Raw genomic sequence first — 27,736 nt, 5'->3', positions numbered from 1 at the left:
TTACTCGTTTGTGTCAGATTCAGATAAAATTCAAAACACACAAGCTTCAAATGGTTGGTAAAGTAGCCGAAATAAAAACAGCAATAAAAATAGCTTAATTTTATATATTATCAGTATAAAAAAATATATATTAATAAGAAAATATAATTTTTAAAATAATTATTATAAAATCAATAAATTAATCTTATATAATAATTTTAATTAGATAACAATGTAAAAAATGTCTTATATTATGAGTGTGAATATTATATTTTTAATTTACACCAAGGATATCTTCTCAGCTGAGGGTGGAAAACTCCCATCCAATAATCTGAGATTAATTTCTTTTAAAGTGTAAAAAATCATCAAAATAAATTTTGTTCCTCCGGACAAATTCTTCCATTCACATCATGAGAAATGGAACATTTTTGTAACATACTTATCAAACTCATCTATTTAATAACTGTACTGGATGGTGGATGTATATGCCATTTATACACAGAAAAAGAGTTAATCGTAAATATGAAATGACATAGAATGGGTTTGTCTATCCCATTCCCATTCCCATTCCCACAAAAAGACGGATGAAAAAAATGAAACTCAACTTTATCTCTATTGAATTTTATTAAGTTTAAAGAAATCCGCGAACAACCTATTTCACAATTGTTTTAAAAATTATTTGTTCATATACTTTAATAAATCATAGATTAAGTTATTAATTATATTTTAATAAATTATTATATATAATTTAATAAAAAAATAAGTAAACGTGATTAAGAATTATATTATATTTTCAGTTAAATATATAATTTTTAATTTTGTTATAATTACTAATATAATTATCATATTATTTATTTAACTATTAAAATAATTACATAATTAACAATTATATATAATATATAAAGAAAAATTATATAAATATATGATTATATTATTAATAATTATAAAAATATATGTAGTGGATGCGGAACAGGAAATAACACCCAAATTTAATCCTGATTCTGTTTTTCCAAGTCGGAAAAAATTCAACCCCAATCCCAATTAAATCGAATTTTTTCCATCAAAATCAGAACGGAATAGAACGGATATTCATAGGTTGATTTTTATTGCCATGCCTAGTCTTGGGTGTCCAGCGTGAGCATATGAAGTAGTATAAAATATGTAATACTTTTAATAAAATATCTTAAAAAATCATAATTTAATACTGTATCTTAAAATATTTTAAATGATCAAGTATAATTTTCATATTTATAGTGCATTCTATCTGATAAGACATCATTGCACAACACATCAATATTACATATTTATAGTTTCAACAACTCTTTTTATAAAAAAAGAAGAAGCAAAAATTAGTCTTTTTTAAATAAAGAAAAAGAAATTGTCATCACATGAACTACACTCAAAATTTTGGCCAATAAGGATACAATTAAAACTGTTTCTTTTTCTTTTCCAAATAAAAATGGTGTCTCTGAAAATTCAATACTGCCCAGACCAAGTGTCTTAGGCCTATTTCAGGCCAAAGTGCAGTTGGCGCATACAAAGGGCAGGTACTAGTCTGCCAAAGAAGAAAATTGCTGAGTCGAGCCTCTCCAGAAGTTCGGATCAAGATGTCTGGGTCAGGTGCCACTGCCATGTACATGTGCTTCTCAATATCCACCAGTTTTATTAAAGGAACATCACCCTGCTTATACTTCCTCTCTTCAGTCATTTCAAACAGTTCATTGCATAATGTGATTTCAGCTTCACTATTGTTTTCGCTATGTTTCTCTACGGTATGCTCCAACATGCCATCTTTCTCTCCAGCACCTTGCACTCCTTTAGGTACACTGCTACAAGCTTTGGTTACATTTTGATAGTCTTTACTTGAATCTTGAAAAAGCAAATCAAAACCATTTCCTTTCAGGCCCTGATCAATTCTTGCAAATGCACCATTTGTTAGCTTTGCTTCTTTTGATGCTTGAACTTCATTCCATTTTTCCTTGCAGCATTCTTGAACGGCATGCACAATCTCGTGACGAGAAGTATAGGCTACGCAAATCAAAAGAACTCTCTGGTTGTTGTGAGCAGTAACTCTCATTGCTTTTTCCACAGAAGCCCTGACAGGCTCAGTCAATAGTTGCAAGTCTCCAATGAAATGTAATCTAACACCGTATTCATTGATAAGACTTTCTTGTAGAAGTAACTCTTCAATCTTTTCCCGCATCAATTCCATCAAGGACTGAACCTCGTTAGGCTTCCTTTTGAAGTTATCAATGCTGAATGCATAGACAGTGACATACTTCACTCCCAATTCATAACAGTATCTAAGGATGGACATGAGAGCAGTAAATCCAGCCTTATGGCCATCACCTTCTTCCATGTTTCTCTTCTTTGCATACCTTCGATTCCCATCCATGATGAAAGCAATATGACTTGGCACAGGACCCACAGATAAAATGGCAAACATGCATCTTCTTAGATAATAATATAAACCTCCAAGAAAATGGCCTATAATATTTCCAGAAGTTTTCTGCATTGAACTGTTCAGTTATGAGACTTTAAGAGTCTAATATTAACCTGTTTAAGAAGAAATTTTCATTAAAAGTTAGCACTAGGAAGAGTTAAAGCAACAATAGTTGAACATCAATATACATGCTCAACAAAAACCTCTGAAGTATTAAATCTGCATTGTTAAACAAGAACGTCAAACAGTACAGTAAATACTCCCACAACAAATTAAGCTTATATGATTAGTTGTCTCATGCCTGATCTAATTGTAAGAAGAAATTATGACCATATTGAGTCAATTCATGAATTTGTTAAAAACAGACCAAATAAAACTATAAAAAAAGGGTATCATAAATGGCATAGTTCATGCACTAAATGAAAATGGTGCTTCACTGCTACTACTTATATTCAGTAAATCAACGGTAATGCTTCCCCGTCAACAAATGATATCATCTTCTGTTGAGGGTTTAAGCGTCAATACTCCAAAATTGGATGGAACTATAAGAGCTAGGACTCCCAGCTACCTGTTCCTCCATCAGTTTGCAAAATTGCTGCTATAGAAAAATCAAAATTCTAAGGTGTTTCATGCATTATAGAAAGCAGAAAATATATATTGCTGTTTAAAAAATGTGTACAAGGTAACCCCTAAGAATAATCATATATGTTAACTTTCAAAGGCGGAAACTACTGTCAGCCAATAAAAATTCAAAACTCCTGTGTTTAGAATCATTGGCAAACAGGCAAAGTAGTACATGACAAGTTTGGCAGTGTTTTTAAGAAGGCAATCCAGGTCATTACAACGACAAAACTAGCAATCGCATTGCTTCCAACATTGTTGGTTTACAACCAATCACCCTAAGAAACTATAAATATATAGTAAAAAACCTTTTAAACCAGTACCAGTATACTGTACACTAATAAAAACCTATAAAAGGCTATTAAAAAAAATCTGCAGTCTACAACCAGACTATTAAAGAAAATCACTTTTTAGTTTCATTCATGCATTCCTTCGAACACTTGACAGGCGCAATAAAATCAACACCAAGTAGTTCCAAAGACGAAAATCAATCCCACAGGCTCTAGAAATATGTCTTAAGCAAATGCTAGTGACCTAATAATTGATATCATAGATCAAAACAGAAACAGCCCAATAATAAGAATATGCAAAGAAAACAGATCATAACATGCTATAGAAATTAAAAGGGAGAAAATGAAAAACCCATCATCAGACAAGAAAACATTTGAAATAATGTTTAGAAACTTGAAGGAGAGCAGTGGAAAATTCCTCACCTAAAATTAAAAAAGAAATAACAAAAAATAAAAATTATTGTCCCCTCTGTGTCATTTACGTGTGGTCTGAATTGAAGCAAAAGCCGAGAGATTTTGAGACCAATTGGCTCACTCCATCGTTTTAATTCCCAAAACGAAGTGAATAATTATCATAAGTGACGTGGCAATAAAAAAAAGTGTTTACGGTGGATCTTATTTGGTGAAAGGGAATAACATAAATTTGTTCAATGTGGAGTTGTTCGTTTGATAATATTAATATTAATAATACTAACAAAACCCCATCGGAAGTCAAATCAAATCCAACAGTGAAAGAATTATTAGATGTTGGTGTTTAGTTGACCCACCAAGCTGGTGTTTTTTTTATTAGATGTTTGGACAAATTATTTAGGTTATTTGGATAAAAGTAGTAGAAAAGTTAAATTAGTTTATTAAATTAAAAGTTAGACGGTGTTACGTGAAAGATGAAAAATTAATTTATTAAATGATTTTTTTAATAAAATTAACAATTAAAGTAGTTAAAAAATATAAAATGACAAAAAAATAATAATATCATGATTTAATAAAAAAAGATAATAAAAAATATATATATATTAAGAATAAGGGTAAAAGAAAATATAAAAAATTAGAAGTGAGAAACTAACATTTAAAAAAATTATGGCATTATTATTAAACATGTTTTCTAGTTTTTTATATTTTCTTCTATTTTTATTTTTAATATATTTATTCATTTTTCTTGTTATCTTTTTAAAACAAATTATAGTATTATTATTATTTTTTATCATTTTATAGTTTTTATTTATTTTAACCATTAATTTTATCGAACACTTCTAATTTAATAAACTAATTTTTTAGCTTTCAGATCATCTTTTATCTAATTTTACCAAACATAACTTTAACTAAATACCATTTTGTTGAACATGGTATTATGAATTTCATATTATTTTAATATTTTACTCTACATTTATTTAACTCATAGTTTTTTAAAAGAATTTGTGTTAAAGACAATTCAATAAGATAATATTCTTATATAAAAAGTAAGATATTATTCTTGTAATTGTATCATTGTGTTTAAAATTATTTATATTATATTTATCCTTTTTAATAGAAAAATTATTTTTTTAAAAGTTTTGGTGAGGCAACCCAATCCATAATTTATCATGGGTTGAGTTAGGTTGAGAATTTCAATCTTATTTTAAAATAGGCTCAACCCAATTCAATCCCTTTTTTAGGTTAAAGACAGCTTGAGTTGAATTTTATTGACCCATCTAACTTCTCTCTTTGTTTTATTTGCTCTTAGAAGATGATACCTCCATAAAAAGAAGAATAAGATTATCACATAAGTTATAAAGCATATCAAGAAAGCTTCGGATGTTTCATCCTTCAAGTTAACAAAGTCAAATATCTAGATTTACGTACTGCATCAACTGGCATGCAAATAAGATATTGAAAGCAACAGACAAGATAGCTTAAGCACTAAGTGATATTGAATTGTGTTTTGAAATAAGAGATATGCTCACGTACAGTTACATGTTGATACAAGAAAAGACAGCTTTAGCTTTTTTTAGTACAATAGTGAAACATAACCTCAATAGAAAGAAAATAAATATCGGATATCTAATTAACACAAGAAAAAGAAAGAAAAAATAGATAAACTTAAATATGGAAAGGGTGAGGAAAAGTTGAAGACTTGCCTGAACGGTTGAGGGAAGAGGAGTGAGGTGCCGAGCCGGAGAAACAGAGACCCATTCGGCAGTTGACTAACGAAATTGACCGCGAAAAAATGGATGTTGGACTGCTGGTACTGGTTATTGGTTAAAGTGTTAAACTTAAATAAATAAATGGAGAAAAATTTAGATAAATGAATGCTTGAAAAGTTAGCACTCAAAAAACACGACATATTTGTATAAAAATGCAAAAATTTAGAGGAAAAGAAAAATATTCACAAGTATAGTTCTTATTTCTCATACTGGCAATGGCCATTGGCCACACTACATTGCTTAGCACAATAGAACACTCATGCACTATGCAGGAAGTTGAGAACTGAGAAGAAAAAAATCAAATGTACTAACATGTATCATGACCTTGATAGACCACGATATTTTAGTTTTTGGCTAGGACTTTGGAAACAATTTTATACAAGACATTACACAAGGAGATGGGCCTCAGATTAAGCATAGCTGAGGGGTTGTCTTTTTTTGGTATTAAAACAACATCAATATTGTTCAAATTTGGAGGAACAATACCTTGATTAAGCCACATTGTTGTTGTTGAGAAAATGATGCAATCCTACCCCGCAAGGGCATTGGATAGAAAACTCCAAGTAGATTGGGCCAGAGATGCAAGAGAAGGCCCTAGGGTTCTTATGAGCCTTAGGGTAGATTTCGGGTCCATGTGCTAAGTACGAGCCCACTTATCTTTGTAAATATTATATTAAAGTTTCATTATTTTTGGGCCTTGTATTTAGGGCTCCATAATGTAGGTAGGGTACCCTAGAAATATAGGATTTTCAGCCCTTGTATTTTAGGGCACCTAGACTAGTTTTTGTATTAGGGGTAGTTTTGTAATTTCACATGCACTAAGTGGATGTTTGATGTGTGTGGTTGGAAATAAATTTAATTGAATTGGTAGAAGCCCAATCCAATTAAAATTTAGAGGGGGAGGTGAGCATTTGCTTACTACACCCCATTGCTACATCATATAGTCACATTTTGTGCATGTCCTTCATGCTTTTCATGCCTCATGACACCTAAGCACACTTAGTGGAGAATCTTGGAATTGATCTTGGATTAGTGGGCTGAACCATAACTAAAATTCACTAATCATAATTAGTGAAATTTTGGCTCCAAAGTTTGGCTCCACAAATTCAATTTCAAATTCAAGTGAAATTTGAATTTCCCTCCAATTTTGTGTGACACTTAGGCTATAAATAGAGGTCATGTGTGTGCATTTTTTTCAACTTTGATCATTTGAATATTAAACTTCAGATCTCAAAGCTCATTTAGAGCACAAAATTTCGTGCTCTTCTCTCCCTCTCCCTTCATTCATCTCCTTCTTCCTCCAAGCTCTTATCCATGGCCTCCTATGGTGGTGAGCTTCTTCTAGACTCATCTTCTCCTTGAAGTGGCGTCTCCTCTCTCTCTTCCTTTCTCCATTCCGCTGCCATTCATCTTCCAAGAAGCAAAGGAATCCATTGATGAAGAAGATCCTAGGCCTACAAGCTCCAATGGAGCTTGCATCATGTGGTATCAAGAGCATCTTCATCTAGGTGATGTTCTTTTGCTTCCTCTATCTTTTTGTTCGGTGAATTCTCTTTAATTCCTTGTTCTTCATCTTATTCTCCATGTATATCCTCCATTGTCTTGTGGTTTGGTGCTGTTTAGAGTATATTCAAAAAAATAAACCGATTAAATCTTAGATCTACAATTGTTCTTGCATTTCTATGGTTCAAATTTTGTAGATCTACTCTTGAATCTTGTTTTTGTGATTGATTTTAGGTTCTATCAATTTTCATTCATAATATTCTTGTGCTGAACCTTTAGATCTAAATTTTGTTCAAAAATATTGATTAGAAAAAAAAACACAAAAATCTAAGTGTAAATCACTTAATCCATGTTGTTTTAGAGTCATGTTTAGTCATAGTAATTGTCACATTATGTTCTAAGTTTGTGTTGAATTTTATTTTGTTGATTGAATTCTAGATACATTTGTTCATGTATTCTTGTCATTCTTAGCCTATCTTTTGAATTTTGAGTCTAATTCATGCATGTTATTTAGTTCATAACATGTTCTAAATCAATTCCTAGAGGTAGTCTTGTTCTTGAACTTTTTTTTTTGTTTTCTAAGTTTCCTACATGATGCCTATGATGAAGTTGAGTTGTGGTGCTGAGTTGTGGCTGGATTTGTGAATCAAAATAAGTCTTAAGCTCTCTTTAATTGTGTTACTCAAGATAATTGAGCATAAGCAAACACAAATTCTAACTATCCAAGCCTTAAGCAACATAAACACTACTCTTGATTTCTAGGTTGAAATCGCTGGTGCTGGCAGCTTGAACATACGAACTTGTATAAATTACTGGGAATTTGTCACTACGTTTTTTGAGCTGAAACTTTTACTGAATTTTCTAGACATCTGGAACAAAATTATAAAAAAAGAACCAAGCGATTTGGATTAAAGGAAAAAATAAGAAAAATATTACAAGTTGGCAGAAAAATCAGTGTCCAGGAAAAAAAAAGTGAAAGGAAAGTGTGCTTGTTGTTTTGACTCAAAATTTGTTCTATAATTGGTGCCTATTTTATATCAATCCTAGTTCTGAAATTTCAATTGAAAATTATTGTGAAAACAAGTGCCAAAACTAGAGGTTTCTTGAGTCTTTTTTTTTTTAGTTTTTCTACTCTACTCTAGAGTCATTCTAGGTTTCTCTTTGAGTCCTAGCTTGCTTTTTTGTACTTTTCATTGCTTTAATTGTTGAATAATCCTTGGAAATTTGTCTTGTTAAAACTCTATTGGTTTAGCTTTCATTTCATTTTTTTTTTGTCTTTGGTTATTGCTTGTCTCTTTGTTTCCTTGCTTGTGAGTTGCCATATAGGGAATTGGAAAGGAGGATTGGTGCCATATCTTGAAGAATTTGAGTCCAGAAGCAAGGGGCCAACCACCTTAAGAGCTATTGGACTAAGAAGCACTCCAAATTGAGTGAAATACTAAAGATATAATAGCCACCACAATTGAGGACTTTTTTTTTTTTGTAATTTTGTAATTGACAATTTGTTTTGCTTTCAAATTTTGTAACAAAAAGGCCTTTCATTGGAAGTAAGTTGGGAGCCTCCAATAGGTCACCCTACTTCCATTTGTGTGTAATAATTTTAGGCAATTTCCCCTTAGGATAGTGAGTGTTTTGTTGGAAACCTTAAATGAGGTCATCCAAACACTCTTAGGATCCGTCTAGTTTGCATTTCTTGCACTTTAATTTCTTGCTTATTTTCATAGCTTCTTTCCTTTACCCTCCATTGTCAAACCGCCTAGATAGCTTGCCTTTTACCAATTAGTTTTTACCTTATCTTTCACACCTCTTTTAGTGTTTATTTTGGCTAGTTTCAACCATAGTTTCTTTTAGCTTTTGTTTTCAAACCCCCAACAAGAAAGAACCATAACTTAGGAACCAACATGAGTCTTCATTCTTCATCTAGTGTTAATGGTGAGGGTTCTACTCCTAAGGACCCCTTGTATAAGATATTAGATGAGTTGAGATCCCTTAAGTTGTGGAAAGAAAAACAAGAGAGAAAAGAAAAAGGTAAAAAAAGAGTGGAAGAAATAAGTCAAGATGAAAGAGAGAAAATAAGAGAGGAAGAAAGAAGAAAAATAATGAAAGAAATGAAAAGAGAAAAACATGTCTCCTATAGTAGTCATAACTCTTGCAAGAGCCTAAGTGAAGAACTTCGTGACTATTATGAAGGAAGGCATAGGTCACATCTTAGACCTCACTCCCATAGGAGAGAAAATGAAAGAAAGCCTCAAGAGGTTAACATTAAACTCCCATACTTCCATGGGAAGGACAATGTAGAGGCTAATTTAGATTGGGAAATAAGGGTAGAGCAACAACTTAAAAGGAAGTCTACTTCAAAATCTTATGGCTCTCACTCTTATCCAAAGAAAGACCAAGGTCAAGGAATCTTAGGGGTGAGACCTTCTAAGCCCAAAGATGATAAGGGGAAGACAATAGAAAAGCAACCCCTTAAGGCTAGTATGCAAGAGAAGACTAGCTCCATGAAGTGCTTTAAATGTCTTGGAAGAGGACACATTACTTCTCAATGCCCCACCAAGAAAACCATGATTATGAGGGGCCAAGACATTTATAGTAGCCAAGATGAGGCTACTACTTCACCTTCCTCTAGTAAAAGTGAAGAACAAAAGGGGAAGAATCTAGTGAAGAGATCTACCCCCAAGAAGAAGGACAACCTTTAATGGTTAAGGAGGAGTGTAAGGAGGTAAGTGTTTCCTCCAAGAGGTTAGCTAAGAAGGAAAGACATTTTGAAATAAAGATAAATATTAAAGAAATTTCCCTTCTTAGACAACCTCCACATTTTCTCCTTTGTAAAAAGACACTTGTTAGCATTGCCACATCTCTTAGGCTTGAGTTTATTCCTCAAGTAAAGGAGTTGTTGGATGAGGGTTTGGTTCGCAAGAGATTAAATCCTTGTGCTTTGTTGGTGCCCAAAATAGGTATTATTAGGTACCAAATCCCAAAAATAGGTGGTGTGATGAATGCTTTGGGTGGTGCAACACTCTTTTGTAAAATCACTCGTGCACCCAACATCTTCATGATTTGTGTACATAGGGACTCGTTAGGTAGGATTGTTCTTATTTTTAGTTTCAATACAAACTTAGGCACTCATATGGGACACCTTAGGTTTGTCATATTTTTTTGTAGGAATAATCAACATGAAAATACAGAAAAATGTATGTTCTATTGCTTTACTTTTCTTAATTTTTTAAATTGTGATCAAGGGGTTCCCATGAACCCTAAGAGAATAAAGGTCATTCCTGAGTGGCCCGCTCCACCAAGTGTAAGAAAAATTTGGGGCTTCCAAGACTTAACAAACTTTTACAAAAGGTTTGCCCCGTATTTTTCTATACTTGTAGCACCACTCATTGAGTTGGTGAGGAACCATGTTCTTTCATGGGAAGATGCCCAGGAAATGAGTTTTCAGACCTTACCTTACTTCAACATACTAAACACCACTAATACATATGTTTTTGTTATTTTTACAGGTGTTGAAGGAAAAAGCCCAGAGTTTCAAGAACCTCGGGATTTGAGGTCAAATCCTTTTCAAGGGGGAGGGAATGATGCAATCCTACCCCGCAAGGGCATTGGATAGAAAACTCCAAGTAGATTGGGCCAGAGATGCAAGAGAAGACCCTAGGGTTCTTATGAGCCTTAGGGTATATTTCGGGCCCATGGGCTAAGTACGAGCCCACTTATCTTTGTAAATATTAGATTAAAGTTTCATTATTTTTGGGCCTTGTATTTAGGGCTCCATAATGTAGGTAGGGTACCCTAGAAATATAGGATTTTTCAGCCCTTGTATTTTAGGGCACCTAGATTAGTTTTTGTATTAGGGGTAGTTTTGTAATTTCACATGCACTAAGTGGATGTTTGATGTGTGTGGTTGGAAATAAATTTAATTGAATTGGTAGAAGCCCAATCCAATTAAAATTTAGAGGGGGAGGTGAGCATTTGCTTACTACACCCCATTGCTACATCATATAGTCACATTTTGTGCATGTCCTTCATGTTTTTCATGCCTCATGACACCTAAGCACACTTAGTGGAGAATCTTGAAATTGATCTTGGATTAGTGGGCTGAACCATAACTAAAATTCACTAATCATAATTAGTGAAATTTTGGCTCCAAAGTTTGGCTCCACAAATTCAATTTCAAATTCAAGTGAAATTTGAATTTCCCTCCAATTTTATGTGACACTTAGGCTATAAATAGAGGTCATGTGTGTGCATTTTTTTCAACTTTGATCATTTGAATATTAAACTTCAGATCTCAAAGCTCATTTAGAGCACAAAATTTCGTGCTCTTCTCTCCCTCTCCCTTCATTCATCTCCTTCTTCCTCCAAGCTCTTATCCATGGCCTCCTATGGTGGTGAGCTTCTTCTAAACTCATCTTCTCCTTGAAGTGGCGTCTCCTCTCTCTCTTCCTTTCTCCATTCCGCTGTCATTCATCTTCCAAGAAGCAAAGGAATCCATTGATGAAGAAGATCCTAGGCCTACAAGCTCCAATGGAGCTTGCATCAGAAAATTTCATCACCAAGAACATCCCAGATTTTTTTGTAAAATGCTGGGTTGAGTCCATCTGGACCTGCAGATTTGTCATTGTGCAACTGGGAGAGGGTTGTTCTGAACTCATCAATAACGAAAGGAGCCAATAGAGAAGAGTTGTCTTCGTCACTGATATTCCTCTCAATGTGTGAGATGGTGGCATGGGGTATCAATGTCTCCTTCGTTGGGGGAGCCCTTGCTTTTTGTCCAAGTGTAGGGATATCAACCATATTAGAGTCGTGCACTGCTTCTCTAAATACAATTATAAGAAAATTTGGGCTATGAAACACCTGCACGACACGTGGACATCTGTAATGTTCAAAATATAGAATGTAGTATGAGTGTCTGTCGGTGTCGAACATTGACACGGACGCGTGTCGAACATCGAACACGGCAAGGGACTGAAATGTTCGTGCTTCATAGAATTTGGGTGAGGGTTGAGACCTTTCTTTTCAACATGAAAGAGTAGGTCGTTGAAGTCACCCATGATACACCATGGGAGAGTGTTGTCACACGAGAGGGTTCTTAAAAGGTTCCAAGAGTCCCTCCGATGAGTTATGTCAAGATAACCGTAATAACCATTAAAGCGCCAACTAGGGCTACCAATCAAATGCTAAACTGTCGCTTCTGCCAAAACAATTTACAGAAAAGCAGTAATCGTAATTCAAAGATGATTTTATTTTTTCTATGTGACTGGAAAAAACAATAGTTTCATAAAAGAAAGATAATATCAGGACTAAAAGATCGGACAAGGTCACACAAAGAAAGAACTATCCGGGGGTTGCCCAGACTCCGACAGTTCCAAGCCATCAGACTCATGGTTCCTGGCAAGCCTGGATATCTAAGCTCTGGCAATAAAAAATGTTCATCAGACCCCCACTTTTTGTTCTCCTTTGTTTTGTTCCTTTTCTTAATAAATTGAGTGTTTGTTCGATGGTATCAACTTAGTTGAAATCATTCGACATATTATGATGTTGTTCAAACTCTTGCTTTATATATTAAAAAAAATCAAGGGATCTAACTTAATTGGTTAAATAGGATGCATGACTATTATAAAATTATTGATATCATGTTTAATTCATACCAATAAAAAAACTATATTAAAAAATAACTTGTATGATATATAACAATGCTCATATGACTCGTAACTATTCTAATATTAAAGATATACTTGAGCCGGCTAACTTTTCATTGATGAAAGAAAAAGAAGTCTCGAAAAAAAAGTGACATGTTAGCATCAAAACTATGTTCCCTTATGGCAGATAAAAAATATTTTCCTACTTTATAAAAATGTGAATAATTCAACAAAAAAATCATACATGTAAAAAGCCTGGTAAATCTCCCCTTCCAAGCAGCACAAGAAAAAAAAAATCACATTAGGTGACTGATCCAACACCCTATTCAATCTCAGATTCTAGTGGTATACAAATTTATTTATACTCTCACAACTCTCTGCCGAGGAGGTTGATAAGAATTGCAGGTTTTGGATTCCTTGGATTTTTCATGGATAGCTTCGATGGCTTCCAATCCCTCAAGCACTTCTTTCATAGAAGGACGTTGTTTGGGGTCATGTTCTAGGCATTTTAGAGTAAGTTGTGCTGCTTGAAACGCTGCCTTGGGTGAATATTGACCCACTATCTTAGCATCCATTATTGTTTTCAACTTTTTTTTGGAAGAGAGAAGAGGTTTGGTCCATTCAACTAGGTTCTGCTGCCCTGTTGGCCGTTTTGTGTCAAGTGCCCGCATGCCTGTCAGTATTTCAAGAAGCACTACACCAAATCCGTAGACATCACTCTTCACATACAAGTGACCTGTTGAAATATTGATACAATTCAAAGTCACGTTAGTCTATGGTCGGTTAAAGCATTATACTACATTATTCCATATTTTTAGTCCACCTTCCCATACTTCATCTTCCACAAACCATTGATTGCTTTAGAATTTTAAGGTCTGTTTGGTTTAAGGAAACTTTGTCTGTTTTCATTTCTTATTTTTACTGATAACTACAAAAATGTTGAGTATGATGTCTTATTTTCACTTTATTTCTAGCTTTTAGTAATAATAAGAACAACAGCACAATTTTTTTTTTCCTGTACAAGTCTTTGAAATCAAAAAGTCAAGTGCAGTTTTAGTAATTAGATATGAAAATAGAAAATAAAAACAAAAAATGTTTTCTCTAACCAAATAAGCCGTTCATTTTTTCCTACACTTTACTTCTATTTCCTTCTTAAATAGCATAGCATGTAAACCTTGGCTCCTATTATGTCTTGTGAGTCATTAAGAAAGTCAAAACATACATTTAAAGTTGCTTTAATTGTCAATTATGTGAAGATATAGTTACCTGTTGCTATGTATTCTGGAGCAGCATAACCATACGTGCCCATGACCCTGGTAGTTACATGTGATTGTCCTCCAGAAGGCCCCAATTTTGCCAAGCCAAAATCTGATATTTTTGCATTGAAATTCTGTAAGACACAAAACAAATTGGTTATCTAAATGATCTAAGGAATTTAGCAATAAATAAATATCAATTCTTACTTTAAAAACACATAACATCATGTAATAATATTCTTCAACTAGTCATCCAGTATTCGGGTCTATGTTGACAGCACTAAAAAAGAGACATTGCACTTTTCAGGTGATATTCAATTAACAGATAAAGTGAACCTTTTCAACAACAATGGGGTCCAAATTTGTAAACAGTCTGTTCATCCCTACTTGATACTACATTTGCTTTAGCTTCCATCTCTAAGGAAAAAGGGAAAAGGTAGACTAACAAATAACATAAGAAAATCAACTAAGAAAAAATAACTGACCACATCGAGAAGTATATTTGAGGCCTTGAAATCTCTGTATATGATTTGTTTTTCGGAGGCGTGCAAGAAAGCTAGTCCCCGAGCTGCACCGATAGCTATTTTAAACCGGGTGTTCCAAGAAAGTGGTTCTATGTTAGGATTTCCTGCTCAGGAAAATGACAAAAGAGAATGAATTAAACTCAAATTCACGAGGATGAGTTTTCTTATACTCATTTTAATGGTCTTTAATTTACATACTTCTGAATAGATGATTCTCCAAGCTTCCCTTTGGCAAGAATTCATACACTAGAAGAAGCTCATCATCGTCCCAACAATAACCCAACAACTTGACCAGATTTGGGTGAGAAAGTCTTCCTAAAAAGTTCACTTCTGACTGCATTTTCCAATCAACAGAAAAACATGTTAGATAATCAAATAACTATGCTGAATTTATCACATGGAAGGTACCATGTTGTGTTGATAGCAGTTACACTATAAATTTAAATGCAATATGCTAACTGAAATCACAACATGATAGAATGCCTTGTATTGATTTTGTAACAGAACGAGTTCATCTAATTTTGTATGTCCTTTAGAACAGAAAGAGTTATCTAATTTCAGATTCATTAGCATTGACTAATCCTGACAAAAAAATCTTCAACATAAATCCCAATTCACATCTCAGAGCAAACATACTATTATTAACTAGTTTTCATAAGAAATTGTTAGGCTGGATTACCTCGCGTATAAGAATTAAGAACTTAAGAAAAATAGTACCCTTTGCGAAATGGTAATGTGATGTCATGGCATCATACTTTTTCAAACATGATGCACGGAACATGAATAATTTTTTTCCCCTTATTTGAAGGGAAAAGTCAAGGGGAAAATAGCTAGCACAAACAGCCAAAACGATCCCAAATTTTTAAAGTGAAAGGTAAACGCCCGTTTTGAATAGTATATCATATCATGAGTCAAGCATTCAATAGTGTGGAATTTAAGGCACCGTATTTTAATAACCCATCTTCACTCGTGGATATCCAATGAATGGAAGAAAAACAGGTCATCTATGTGGGCCCCACAACAAAATTTCCAACACCCTCTTGCAGACTCGATTGTTTAATATTTAATAATTTTTTTTTTTGGGGGAATATCAAACCCCCAGCATCACCCACAGCTGTGACTCGACATTGCAGAATAAGATCCCCATCACCACCATCATATTAATTAACACTCCAATTCAAAACTACCTTCAAAACTAAGTCTTCAGTCAACAAAAAAAACACAGACCAGCAGATAATGATGTAAGGACATAGCATTACTAACTGTACAATATTGAACAGCATTAATTACTAACTAGAAAAACTTAAATTGGAAATTCTTCTTAATTTTTCTCAATTCTTCAACCACAAACAAAATTAAAAAATAAAGTACTACCAATTAGTCATAGAAAAAACAGAAAGACCCACAGATAATAATGTAATAACGTAGCATCACTGACAGTGCAATTAATATTAATTAATGAATAATGGTAACCCAGTTAATTATTAACTAGGTAAACTTCAATTGAAAAAAACAAAGATAAAAAAAATTACTACCGATAAGAAAAAAGATATAAGAATTTAATTAAAATATATCCATAAAAACTTTCAAGAAACATTTTCACTTTTAATCAATTAAAATGCAAAACTTTTGAGATATAACTTATAAAAGTCAATAAATTTATTATACGTATAATAATAATAATTTGTAACCAGATTGCAATCTTTAGAAGATCGATAGGAAAAGCAAATGAAAGAAAGTTGGAAAAGTTTGAATCAAAGGCGAAACATTTGAGTAATTTCCACCGATAACAGGTGTGGATTCACACCTCTTACAACTAAGCCATCATCTGTTATTGGGGCACAAACAATTTGTTTAGCTTTACATCTATCCTAAGAAATAATTTCTAATACATCTGTTGGGCAGGCTAAGATAGATAGAATACATCCAAGACACATGTATCATAAATTTGAGAGGATGAGATGAAAATATTCATACAATTGAGTACTGGGGTTTCTAAAACAGTGGAATATTTATTGTTGAAAAAAGAAAGTAAACGAAAGAGATGATGAAAAAAAAGTTATTATTACCTGCCACTCTTGGAAGCCTTGGGTGCTTTGGGGGTTCAACTTTTTGATGGCAACGACCATTCCGGAGCCAGCTTTAGCAGGGGAGAGGGTCTTCTCGTCCAACCATCCCTTGTAAACTCTTCCAAAGCCACCTTCGCCGAGTAATGTGTCGGACTTGAAACTCTTGGTGGCGGATTTCAGGTCTCCGAAGCTGAACACCTTGAGGTTCGGCCTTTCCAGAATCTGGCCATGAGGAGAAGGAAGAGGAAGAGAGCCTTGGCTGCTGTCGATGCTCCCGCTCGCGATCTCCGAGAATTGGCTCTTCCCGGCGCTGCTCGTGGTCGCGGAGAATCCCACGTTCTTGCTGTCAGTGCTCGCAGACCCTGAAAATAAAAATATAAGAAAAACGAAGCCAAGGAAAAGGAGAAGCTGCAGGAAGATGTGGCGTGTGTGTTTGGAGAAGACTTGCCTGAGTACTGCTGAGGAGGGTTGGGGGAAGAGGAAGAGAAGCAGAGACCCATGTGAGGAAGCTCTTCTCTTTGGCGTGGTTGCCACTTACTTGACCAACCAAAAAAGATGGGTTTTGGTTTTGTGTTGGTGGGTTGAATAAGAAACTAAAGAAAGAGAGATACAAGACAAGTGAATAATGAGTTAGTAGAAAGAGATAGAGAGAAGAGAAAGAACAGATGTGTCTTTGTCTATTTCGTTATGTCTTCTTCATTGGGGGCTATGATTTTCTGTGTTCGTAATTGCGTATTTTTCTTTTTGGCTATTTACTTGTGCTTCTATAGAAACTTCGATGTTATGACACTCAAAAAAAGATCTGCTTTGGTCATTTTAAGAAATCTCTTGGAATGAGTTTGGTTTAATAGAGTGAAGAAAAAATATTTAAATTAAAACAGTTAAAGTGTTAAAAGGTGTACGATCCAAACAATTTTTTAAAACTTTCTTTTCTTTTTATTTGAACTCAACTGAACCATACATTAATTTGATGCATTATCTATGATCAATATGCATGGACTGTACTTAATTAATAAGAGACGTATAAGAAATTTTTTTCATAACTTGTATGAACTTGTAAACATGGCGTTATGACTCTTACAGGTAATTTTTAGTTTATAATAATATGATTTTTTTTAAAAAATGAGACAAATTTTTATTATATAAAATTTATTAAATGAATTCATAATTAAGTCGTTTGCAATTATATAGAGAGAGATGTATTAATAAGATTTTTTAAGTGAGAATGAAATTTTTTTAATTTTATCTTTTTATTTTAATTTAAAGTTTGAGATTCATCATCATTATTTATCACATAAGAAAGTTATTTTTATATGATATACAAGATCAACTAAGCATAAGACAGTCCAAATTCTTACTTTAAGCCCCCGAAAAAAAAATTAATATTAATATTTATAACTTTTATCAAGTAACCAAAAGTGTGTTTTTTCCTTGGAAAATGTGGTTTGAATCCTACTCGAGAAAATAAAATTTTACTTCTTGTAAGGCCTTTAATTTACGTTACTTTTATTAGTTTTAAAAAAATTTCACCTCAAAATTCTTCTTAGGTCTAAGAATATGTTAAATCAATCCTAACAATACGTATATAAGAATATAAATCATATCATATAATCATATATGAATGATCAATATTAAAAGTTATTTAGTAATCATATAATTATTTTAAAAAATTATGTGTAATTATCTTAATTTTAATCTTGATCATTCAATTAATATTTATGATTTATGTTTATAGTTCTCATTTCTTACCACAAAAATTGTTTGATAGATGAAAAATGATAAATAAAATAAATAGAAAATAGAAGTCATTGTTTTTTTGGGTGGGAGGGGAGAGATTGGGACATAACCTTAAAAATCTGTCCATATAGTTAATCTCTGTGTGAGACATTAGTCGAGAACGGTCCCCTCCTAATTATGTCCACCCTTTAATTGGTGGGTAGGGTGTAAAAAAAACATATATAGATATATAAAGAGAGTCCTTATATTTTTTATTTTTTTTTTGGAGAGAAAGATTATATACCCATCTTTGACTTTTCATTCTGCCACCATTACAACGGTGAGGAAGTTTCACACCGATTAGTTGAATTCACAAAGTCAACCACCGCGTAAGGAAAGTTGGCTTAAGCTCACCTTCGAACACCTTCCTCGTTCCATGCAATGAATGAACAAAACCAATATACATCAGTGTGATCATCATTTCTACTATTTTATGCAACAAAATTATCATTAACTAGAAGGTGTGTAATGTATAAGATAAATTATTTATTTTTATATAATTAAAATTTATAATAAATAAATATAGTTAAGGTGTAAATTAACTGCTAAAAATAAAACTGCCATAAAAATGATATTTAGACGCCCTCCCAGTTACATTTCCACCCAATGAGTGAGGAAATTAAAAAGTGAGATCCACACTTTTTTCATTTTTCTTCCACTCTATTTTTCTCCTTTTTAGTTTAATTTGTTTGGATTATTGATCAAATTCAATAGGTTCAAGTGCCCATGGCTTTGTTTTGCATTCTATATTACTCTCTTTAAGACTTCTAGAATGTAATATAAAACGAAATAGTCATGCAGATAAGGTGATGGAAGATTACCTTGCCTAAGGCCTCTCTTAGGATTTATGAAAGATCACATTGTCTAAGGCCTCTCTTAGGATTTATGAAAGATCACATTGTCTAAGGCCTCTCTTAGGATTTATCAGGTCCACAACAACACTATTAATCATGATATTCTCCATCCATCTAATCCACTTATGGTCAAAACCCAATTTCAAGAAGACAACAAGCAAATATTTCCATTCTACATTGTTAAGCGTTGTGCTGATGTTAATTTTTAAGGCAAGCTCTTCATTTTTCCTTTTGTTTTACAATTCATATGATGTATTGTTTCCATGGCAATCAAAACATTATCTAATATGGATCTTCCTTCAATAAAAGCATATTGCTCCTAAGATATGTATTTTGATAATATAGGCTTGAGCCTGCAAGGACTTTGGAAACAATTTTATACAAGACATTCCACAAGGAGATGGGCCCAGATCAAGCATAGTTGAGGGGTTGTCTTTATTTGGTATTAAAACAACATCAGTATTGTTCAAATTTGGAGGAAAATTTATTAGAGATAAAATTAATTTAGTTAGTTACTAGAAGTTATTTGAGTAAGTTAGTGTTGGTTACTCAAGTTAGTTATTTTTTATTTTTGTATAAATACATCAACTTTGTAATACTTTGATGAATGAATGAATTGAGTGAATCCTAAAATTGTTTTTCATCTATCTTTCATTTCTTTCATTCCTAATATGGTATCAGAAGTTTTTGCTTCCGTGTCACTTGCTTCCTATTGAAGCTATTTATGGTTCTGCTTGGTGGTGTGGATAGTGCTGCAAGCCCTCGCTTTGTGGCGCTGAGTCTTGACTCGAGGGGGCGTGTTGTGAGTCTCACATCGGGTGGTTCACGAGGATGATTCAGTTCTTATATAATTGGGTAGGCCACCCCCTTATGAATCATTTTTTAAGGGGACCTTTCGGATGCCTGGTTGGTTCTTTTTTTTTTTCTCTCATGGCCCTGGATGTCATTGATGATTAAGTTCTTATATAATCGAGTAAGTCACCCCCTTATGAATCGTTTTTTAAGGAAACCTTTCGGATGCCTGGTTGATTCTTTTTTTTCTCTCATGGCCATGGCTGCCATTGATGATTCTAACCCCCTCATTCTTCATTCTTCTAACAATCTTGGCATTGCCTTAGTTTCTCATCCTTTCATCGTGTTCTCGACAAAGGCTTAGTTGTTGATGTGGTGTTGTGGATGAATTGGCGTGGAGCGGTTGCGGTGCTCATTTATGTCATCGCATTGTGGTACCTCTTCGAGTGTGTCGGTTACAATTTCTTGTCCTTCGTCAACAAAGTTTTTGCCAACAAGCTTTGATGCTTGCTTTGGACTCTTGGAAGCAGTAGAAGTCGATCGAAGATTTCTCGAAGTTTTTATTTTGACTGATGTATTTTCGACATATTTCGCTATATTTCATGTTTTCAGATTTTTTTTCTTTTCTCTTTCTTCTTTAATGTTGATGTATTGTATTCTCCAAGCTATAAGTGTTTTCAACACATTCCAAGTTGCAAGGGTATTAGAGAAAAAATTAATTTAGTTAGTTACTAGAAGTTATTTGAGTAAGTTAGTTGGTTATTCAAGTTATAGTTACTAGAAGTTATTTGAGTAAGTTAGTGTTGGTTACTCAAATTAGTTATTTTCTATTTTTGTATAAATACATCAACTTTGTAATACTTTGATGAATGAATGAATTGAGTGAATCCTAAAACTGTTTTTCATCTATTTTTTATTTCTTTCATTCCTAATAAAAATACCTTCGCTGAGCCACTTTGTTGTTGTTGAGAAAATTTCATCACTAAGAACATCCCATAATTTTTTGTAAATTGTTGGGTTGAGTCCATGTAGACCTGCAAACTTGTCATTATGCATCTGGGAGAAGGTTGCCCTAAATTCGTCAATAACAAAAACATCCAGTAAAAAAGAATTGTCTTCATCATCGATTTTCCTCTCAATGTGCGAGATGGTGGCATGGGTACAATGTCTCATTCAGTATAAAGTGTGGTAAAGTGACGACTAGTGTAACATTCTTGATTTTTGACTTATCGACAACTCACGCATTACGACACTTCACACAATGGTACTTTACTCAATTTCTTGTTGGTCAGAATCCTTTGCATGTAGTCCTTTCCAAAACCTTGACAATCATCATCGACTACTTTCAAGATCAATGATTGTTCCCACAAATCAACAAGAGACTTTTCAACGTGTTTTGTCTTCATTTACACATTTTTTGAAAAATTTTCTAGAAGTCCACTCATCTCATAACTAATTATATCCAAACACGTTTAACTGTAGAGTTTTTAAGTGATAGACTATCAAAAAGTATATGCATCTTGTTGATATAGGAAGTATCAATTAATTTCTTTAAATCATAGTCTCATATTTACATAATTTCTGGATCTCTCTCATTCTAATGTGATTCAGTGGAGGTATTACAACTAGCAACATTGCATATCTCTTCAGGAGTGTGAGCGGGTCTCCAGTGTTATGGTCAAGAAGTGTTCTGGTCAAGAAGTTGCGTCATCAAATTCCTCGTTTTCCTCACGTTCGTTGTCTTTTGGAAGTAGCTAGTGTTTGGAATCACCATCATGTAACCAGTATGCTTTGGCCTTTTGCTTCCAAAACTGCTCTTCATGATCAAGTAGTGAAGTTAGGTGGTTTTCCAACTCTAAATAACGTGCAATTAAGGGAGGGTCATCTCTCTCTCTCTCTCTGCACGTCTCCATCTAGACTTTGCAAGCATTTACGTCCCTCTTCCAACCAAGAGTTTTCAAAATGAAATCTTTTGGTTTTTCGAGTTCGAGTATGGCGGCTAAGCTTTAACAGAATTGGAGAGTGATTTGATCTGCAGCAAATGAGATTCTTGAGACAACAGTTAGGGAAGTTGTCCAGCCAGGTTGATGTTGTCATTGCACGATCAAGCTTCTCAAGAATTTTGTTGGGGGAACCTTTCCTTTTTGTCCAAGTGTAAGCACAAGCAGTCAAGGGGATATCAACCAGATTAAAGTCGTGCATTGCTTTTCTAAATCCAGTTATAAGAAAATTTGGGTGAGGGTTGAGACCTTACTTTTCATCACGAGAGAGTAGGTCGTTGAAGTCAGCCATGATACACCACGGGAGAGTGTTGTCACACGAAAGGGTTCTTAAAAAATTCCAAGAGTCCCTCCGACGAGTTCTGTAAAGATAGCCGCAATAACTAGTAAAGCGCCAACTAGGGCTACCAATCACAGAGATCCCAACGTTGATGAAGTTTTGTGAGTAGTTTATGAGCAAACAATCAAATGGTTACTTCCATATCAAGGCTAAAATGTCGCTTCTGCCAGAACAATTTACAGAAAAACAATAATCGTAATTCAAAGATGATTTTATTTCTTCAATGCGACTGTAAAGTACAATAGTTTCGGGGGAAAAAAAATCTAAGACTATAAAAGATCAAACAAGGTCACGCAGAGAAAGAACTGCCCGGGGGTTGCCCAGACCCCGACAGTTCCAAGCCATCAGACTCGTGGTTCCTAGCAAGCTTGGATACTTGGCTCTGTCAACAAAAAATGCTCATCAGACCCCTAATTTATGTTCTCCTTTGTTTTCTTCCCATTTTTTTCTATAAATTAAGTGTTTGTTGCTTGAGATCAATTTGTTTGGTGGTGTCAACTTAGTTGGAATCATTCAACATATTATATATTATGATGTTGTTCAAACACTTAGTTTTATTTATTAAAAAAAATACTAAGGGAGTCTTAATTGAGTAAGTTGTCTGAATATCGTGTTCAATTTCTTTGTATAAAAATATACATTAAAAAGTAACTTGTATGGTACATAACAATGCTCGCTCACATGACTCTTTATTATTCTATTATTAAAAATATACTTGAGTCGGTCAACTTTCAATTGATGGAAAAAAAAAGTCTTAAAAAAAAGTGACATATTAGTATCAAAACTATGTTCCCTTATTACAGGTACAAAAAAAATATTTTTCCACTTTATAAAAAAATGTGAATAATTCGAAAAAAAATCATACATGTAAAAAGGCTGGTAAAATTCTCTCCTTCGAAGCAACACAGGGAAAAAAACACATCTATTAAGTGACTGATCCAACACCCTATTCAATGGACCATATTGCTATTCAATTTCACTTTCTAGTGGTCTTTTTTGTATACAAATTTATTTATACTCTCACAACTGTCTCCCGAGGCAGTTGATAAGAATTGCTGGTTTTGGATTCCTTGGATTTTTCATGGATAGCTTCAATGGCTTTCAATCCCTCAAGCACTTCTTCCATAGAAGGACGTTGTTTGGGGTCATGTTCTAGGCATTTTAGAATAAGTTGTGCTGCTTGAAACGCTGCCTTGGGTGAATATTGACTATGTATCATAGCATCCATTATTGTTTTCAACTTTTTTTGGAAGAGAGAAGAGGTTTGGTCCATTCAACTAGGTTCTGCTGCCCTGTTGGCTGTTTTCTGCCAAATGTCCGCATACCTGTCAGTATTTCAAGAAGCACTACGCCAAATCCGTAGACATCACTCTTCACATACAAGCGACCTGTTGAAATATTAATACAATTCAAAGCCATGTTAGTTTGTGGTGGCTCAAAGCATAACACTACGCTATTCGTTATTTTAGTCTGCCTCTTCCCCTAAATTCATCTTCCACGAAGCATTGATTGCTCTAGTGACATTAAGACCTGTCCGGTTTAAGAAAACTATGTCTATTTTTCATTTCTTGTTATTAATAATAACATAAATGTTCTTAGATAATAACAGCAATGTTTAGTATGCCATCTTATTTTCACTTTATTTTTTAATTTTAGAAATAGTGAAATCATCACAAATCCTCTCTAAAAATAATAAACTGGAAAAATATTTTCTCAAATTAAATAAACCTTTTGTTTAACCCTTAGGACTAATATAGCATTGCAAAGCACAGTTGCATTCATATGAGAGAGAATAATTAATTTAACCCAAAATTTATGTTCAATTTCTACCATGTAAAATTCTCTCATATATATTATTTGCATGGGCTACTAAAGGGTCATAAAGTTAAATTTTGAGCCACCCATGATTCACCAATTACAATTGATATATTTTTTCTTACAAATCTCCTCCTCCTTCAAAAAGATAATTTTGTTTTATGCACACTCAGAATTAAATATAGATACTTCTTTCGACAAAATATTTATTCATTACGTTATAAAAGATTAGTCCCTTATGTTAGACTCAACTTTCATTAGTACCAAATTATAAAGGCTTAATTATCAATTTAGTCTCTAAATTATTCAATTTGATCCCTAAATTTTTAAAAAGTCCAATTTAATCCTCAAATTCTTAAAAATAAATCAATTTTGTCCCTAACTTTTAAAAGATTCAATTTATTCCTCTAATTTTTTAAAATGAAGTAATTTGATCTCCAAATTATTTAAATTATTCAATTCGATCCTTAAGTTCTTAAAAATTTGAAGACCAAATTGATTTATTTTTAAGAATTTGATGATCAAATTGAACATTTTAAAAATTTGGAAATCAAATTAATTTATTTTTAAAAATTTGAAGAACAAAATGAACTTTTTAAAATTTGGAAACTAAATTGAATAATTTAAAATAATTTGACCACAAATTGATATGTGAATTATTTTAATGTTTATTTAATACTTTAACATTTTACAATAACAAGTATTTCCCAATAATAGTAACGACTTTGTCCTGAGGAGATTACCCAAGTGACTCCAAAAAGCATCATCCACTCAGGACTCGCTTAAGCAGGAATCTTTCCACCGCACAACACTTCTATAATATATGAAAAAGATATTATAAAAAAATAACATATATACTCCTATCATTCCAACTGTATAGAATAGATAGGTTATCATTCTCATAGGACATGCAGTACAAACACTTCAAACCAAACGAAGCAACGATGTTCATACATTAGAGACGATTTTTTAGCAAAAGTTTATACAAGGGAACTTTCTAGCATTGTTCCAGAGCTAGAAATTTGTTAACTTGTGGAAGAGTATTTTGTCTTCCCTCTCTATTTTTATGGTTGAGAAACAAATTCAAAAGTGGGGAAACCAAGGCAGTACTTGACTAAAATTTGACCGCAATTGTGAGAAATTTTATTTGTCAAAGCTGGAGTGGAGTAACACATCAAATGCAGCACTCACGTTACTAAATCTTCTACTATGAAATTATTATGAAATGGTAGCTAGGCCTTTTTAGCTAAACGCACTTATTGAATATATATATATATATATATATATATATCCACAAGATGAAGGGACCCAAGGAATGGAATTGGATTATTGAATATATATATATGAGAGAGAAAAATATATTCTCCATTATTAAAGAGATCAGTAAGAGACAAATACTATCTCCTACAAGATTTCTCCCGTAAATAGAGAAACAATGTAATGAAAAATTGAAGAGTTGAATTTTGATATACCCGTGATGGCAACGATGTAAAGATCTTTATACTTCTAAATAATTAGAAATTATTTTAAATATGACCTTGGAAGTGATTAATTTAAAGGTTAACAGCTTTCAAACATGTAACAATTTATGATTGAATTATAATTTAAAATAATCTTCACACTATTTATTAATCTAATTAAATTCAAATTTTTAATACTTTTACATTTTGCACATTACCTGGGGGAGGTCCTATTAGGAAATGCTTTCATAAAGTTCAACACCAATTTATTTTTTTGAAAGGCAGAAACACCAACTAGTTGCTGGTTTTACCATATTTTCTAATTAGATCTGTTCGAAGTTTACTACCATTCTGATTGTCACCAGGTCAATACAAAGAAGTCTTTAAGTCTAAATTCTAAAATTAAAGCATACCAAAATGGAAGAAAGTGAAAGAAGACAATTAGAAAGATACTTTAGATTGTCGTGTTAGGTATTAATAATAGCTACAATGTGTAGTAAATTCAAAAACGACAACTTGACAATTAGAAGTAAAGCTGTATGGGTTCAGGGTCAAACACAAATTTGAAATTATTTCTAAGGTGTCAAGTGCAGTAGAACTATGCTTTTTCATTAGCTCTAACCTGACTCTTAGCCTTATCTTGAAGACGTACCTGCCTTAATCTCTTTTAGTCTCACTTTGTATGTCAAATAATGAAGGGTTTCCTCTTTGTGACTTTGTCATTGCAATGGCTGCAACATTGTCCTCCAATTGTTGGTGTTTTGTCTCTTCATTCAGGCGTCCACCCTTTAAATCAATGCTCCAAAAATTGTTTTTATGTGCAAGAGTCCCTCACCCGCGATGAAGTTTTAAAGGGAAGAAAAGCTAAGAGCGAAGACTTTATATTGACCACATATGGAAAATATAGAGAACACAAATACTGAAAGATTTGGTTTAAGAATACACCTTCCAAATGTGAAAGTTGAAACTAAGCATTAATTAAAGCCTCTCAAATACTATACATCAATAAATTTTAATCGAATATTAAAGTAAAATATATTCAACTTATGTTTAACATTTTAGCATCTTCAATGCATCCTGGCTATCGCCTCTTCATCGCTCCTTGTTCGTTTATCATTATTTTTCTTGTTATTTTCTCATTAAATTTTCTTATGGAAATATAAGGTATGCTAGATAGTTAAGGGAGAAGGGGGAAAAAATCACTCTTCTCTCTATTAATAAGACTAACATTCTAATAAACTAATCCAGATTTAAAAAACTTGAATCTTCTTGAACTGTGTTCTCTCCGGCATCGTTCCAGCTCCTTAATCTCTTCAATTTCTCTTCTCCCTATCATTTGGCGTCCTCTCTCAATTGTGTGTCCTTCACCTTTTTTTTTAAAATCTAATTTGTATTTCTAACTGTATTTTGTAACTTTATAAATAAAAATTGAAATACTATAATAATAACTAGATAAACTATAACCTTTTATTATTACATTTAAATAACTCATCCTTATTTTTAAAATATAAGTTCTCTATTGACATTTTAAATTTTTATCATATAATATATAATAATATTATAATTACGCCTTAATATTTGTCATGTTTCAGTATTCATATTATATTTATATCGTGGGTTATAACCATAGTAAATTAGTATATCAAAATTTATTTACTTTTACCAAACACTTTCTATAGGTCTGTTCCTTTTGAGTGTTTCTAGCACACATGACTTACAAGGTAATAGTAACAAGACTAGTGAAAATCTCTCGCTCAACTATCAAGGAAAAAACTTCAAAATCAATTTTAACCAAACCAAAATCAATTGTGAAATCAATTTTACACCAATACGTTCAAACACACACGAAGTTAATGCGTGTCTAATATATGCGAACGTGAAACCCAAACATACTAAAGACTATAAAGCAAATAAAGCAGGTTCTGCTGCCTCGTTAGCGAACTTTCCACGGAGTTGAATAATGACGAAATAGAAAGGGATTAGACTACACTATTGTCATGAGACATGACCTTTTCCCCAACTTTCCACGAAGCAGTGACTACATTGGTCAAGGGTTGGATCTCAGTATTTCATCTCCACTTGGTATCAACTATCAAGGTACCCAATGAAGGCAGTGACAATTTTATCTATCAAAATCCAGACAAGCCTCTGCCTTGACTGATAGGATCCTTCCTCACATGCACCGAACCATA

General features: G+C 33.1%; 2 protein-coding genes across 2 annotated transcripts; both read right to left on the bottom strand.

Annotated features, from left to right (window-relative positions):
• Positions 1-1,320: 1,320 nt before the first annotated feature.
• Positions 1,321-3,988, bottom strand: LOC100794720 (dehydrodolichyl diphosphate synthase CPT3). Its single transcript, XM_014762295.3, has 2 exons — positions 3,757-3,988; positions 1,321-2,535 (listed from the first exon to the last, which is right to left on the bottom strand). The coding sequence occupies exon 2, from the start codon at positions 2,492-2,494 to the stop codon at positions 1,406-1,408; it is 1,089 nt and encodes a 362-aa protein (XP_014617781.1). The 5' UTR covers positions 2,495-2,535; positions 3,757-3,988; the 3' UTR covers positions 1,321-1,405.
• An 8,858-nt stretch (positions 3,989-12,846) lies between these two features.
• On the bottom strand, positions 12,847-17,348 carry LOC100794193 (probable serine/threonine-protein kinase PIX13). Its single transcript, XM_003533367.5, has 6 exons — positions 16,956-17,348; positions 16,508-16,869; positions 14,637-14,772; positions 14,400-14,542; positions 13,925-14,048; positions 12,847-13,394 (listed from the first exon to the last, which is right to left on the bottom strand). Exons 1-6 carry the CDS (start codon positions 17,005-17,007, stop codon positions 13,018-13,020), a joined length of 1,194 nt encoding a protein of 397 aa, XP_003533415.1. The 5' UTR covers positions 17,008-17,348; the 3' UTR covers positions 12,847-13,017.
• Between the last annotated feature and the right edge of the window lie 10,388 nt (positions 17,349-27,736).

The sequence above is a fragment of the Glycine max genome, chromosome 9, assembly GCF_000004515.6.
Source record: "Glycine max cultivar Williams 82 chromosome 9, Glycine_max_v4.0, whole genome shotgun sequence".
Taxonomy (NCBI): Eukaryota; Viridiplantae; Streptophyta; class Magnoliopsida; order Fabales; family Fabaceae; genus Glycine; species Glycine max.
This window is presented reverse-complemented; position numbering and strand designations above follow the sequence as displayed.

Excerpts from the sequence above, each read along its gene's own strand:
- LOC100794720 (XM_014762295.3), bottom strand. The coding sequence starts at position 2,494 with ATGCAGAAAACTTCTGGAAATATTATAGGCCATTTTCTTGGAGGTTTA.
- LOC100794193 (XM_003533367.5), bottom strand. The coding sequence starts at position 17,007 with ATGGGTCTCTGCTTCTCTTCCTCTTCCCCCAACCCTCCTCAGCAGTAC. Across the intron at positions 16,870-16,955 it reads CCCTCCTCAGCAGTACTCAG|GGTCTGCGAGCACTGACAGC; the intron begins GCAAGTCTTCTC and ends TTTTATTTTCAG. Across the intron at positions 14,773-16,507 it reads AAGGCTTCCAAGAGTGGCAG|TCAGAAGTGAACTTTTTAGG; the intron begins GTAATAATAACT and ends TGGAAAATGCAG.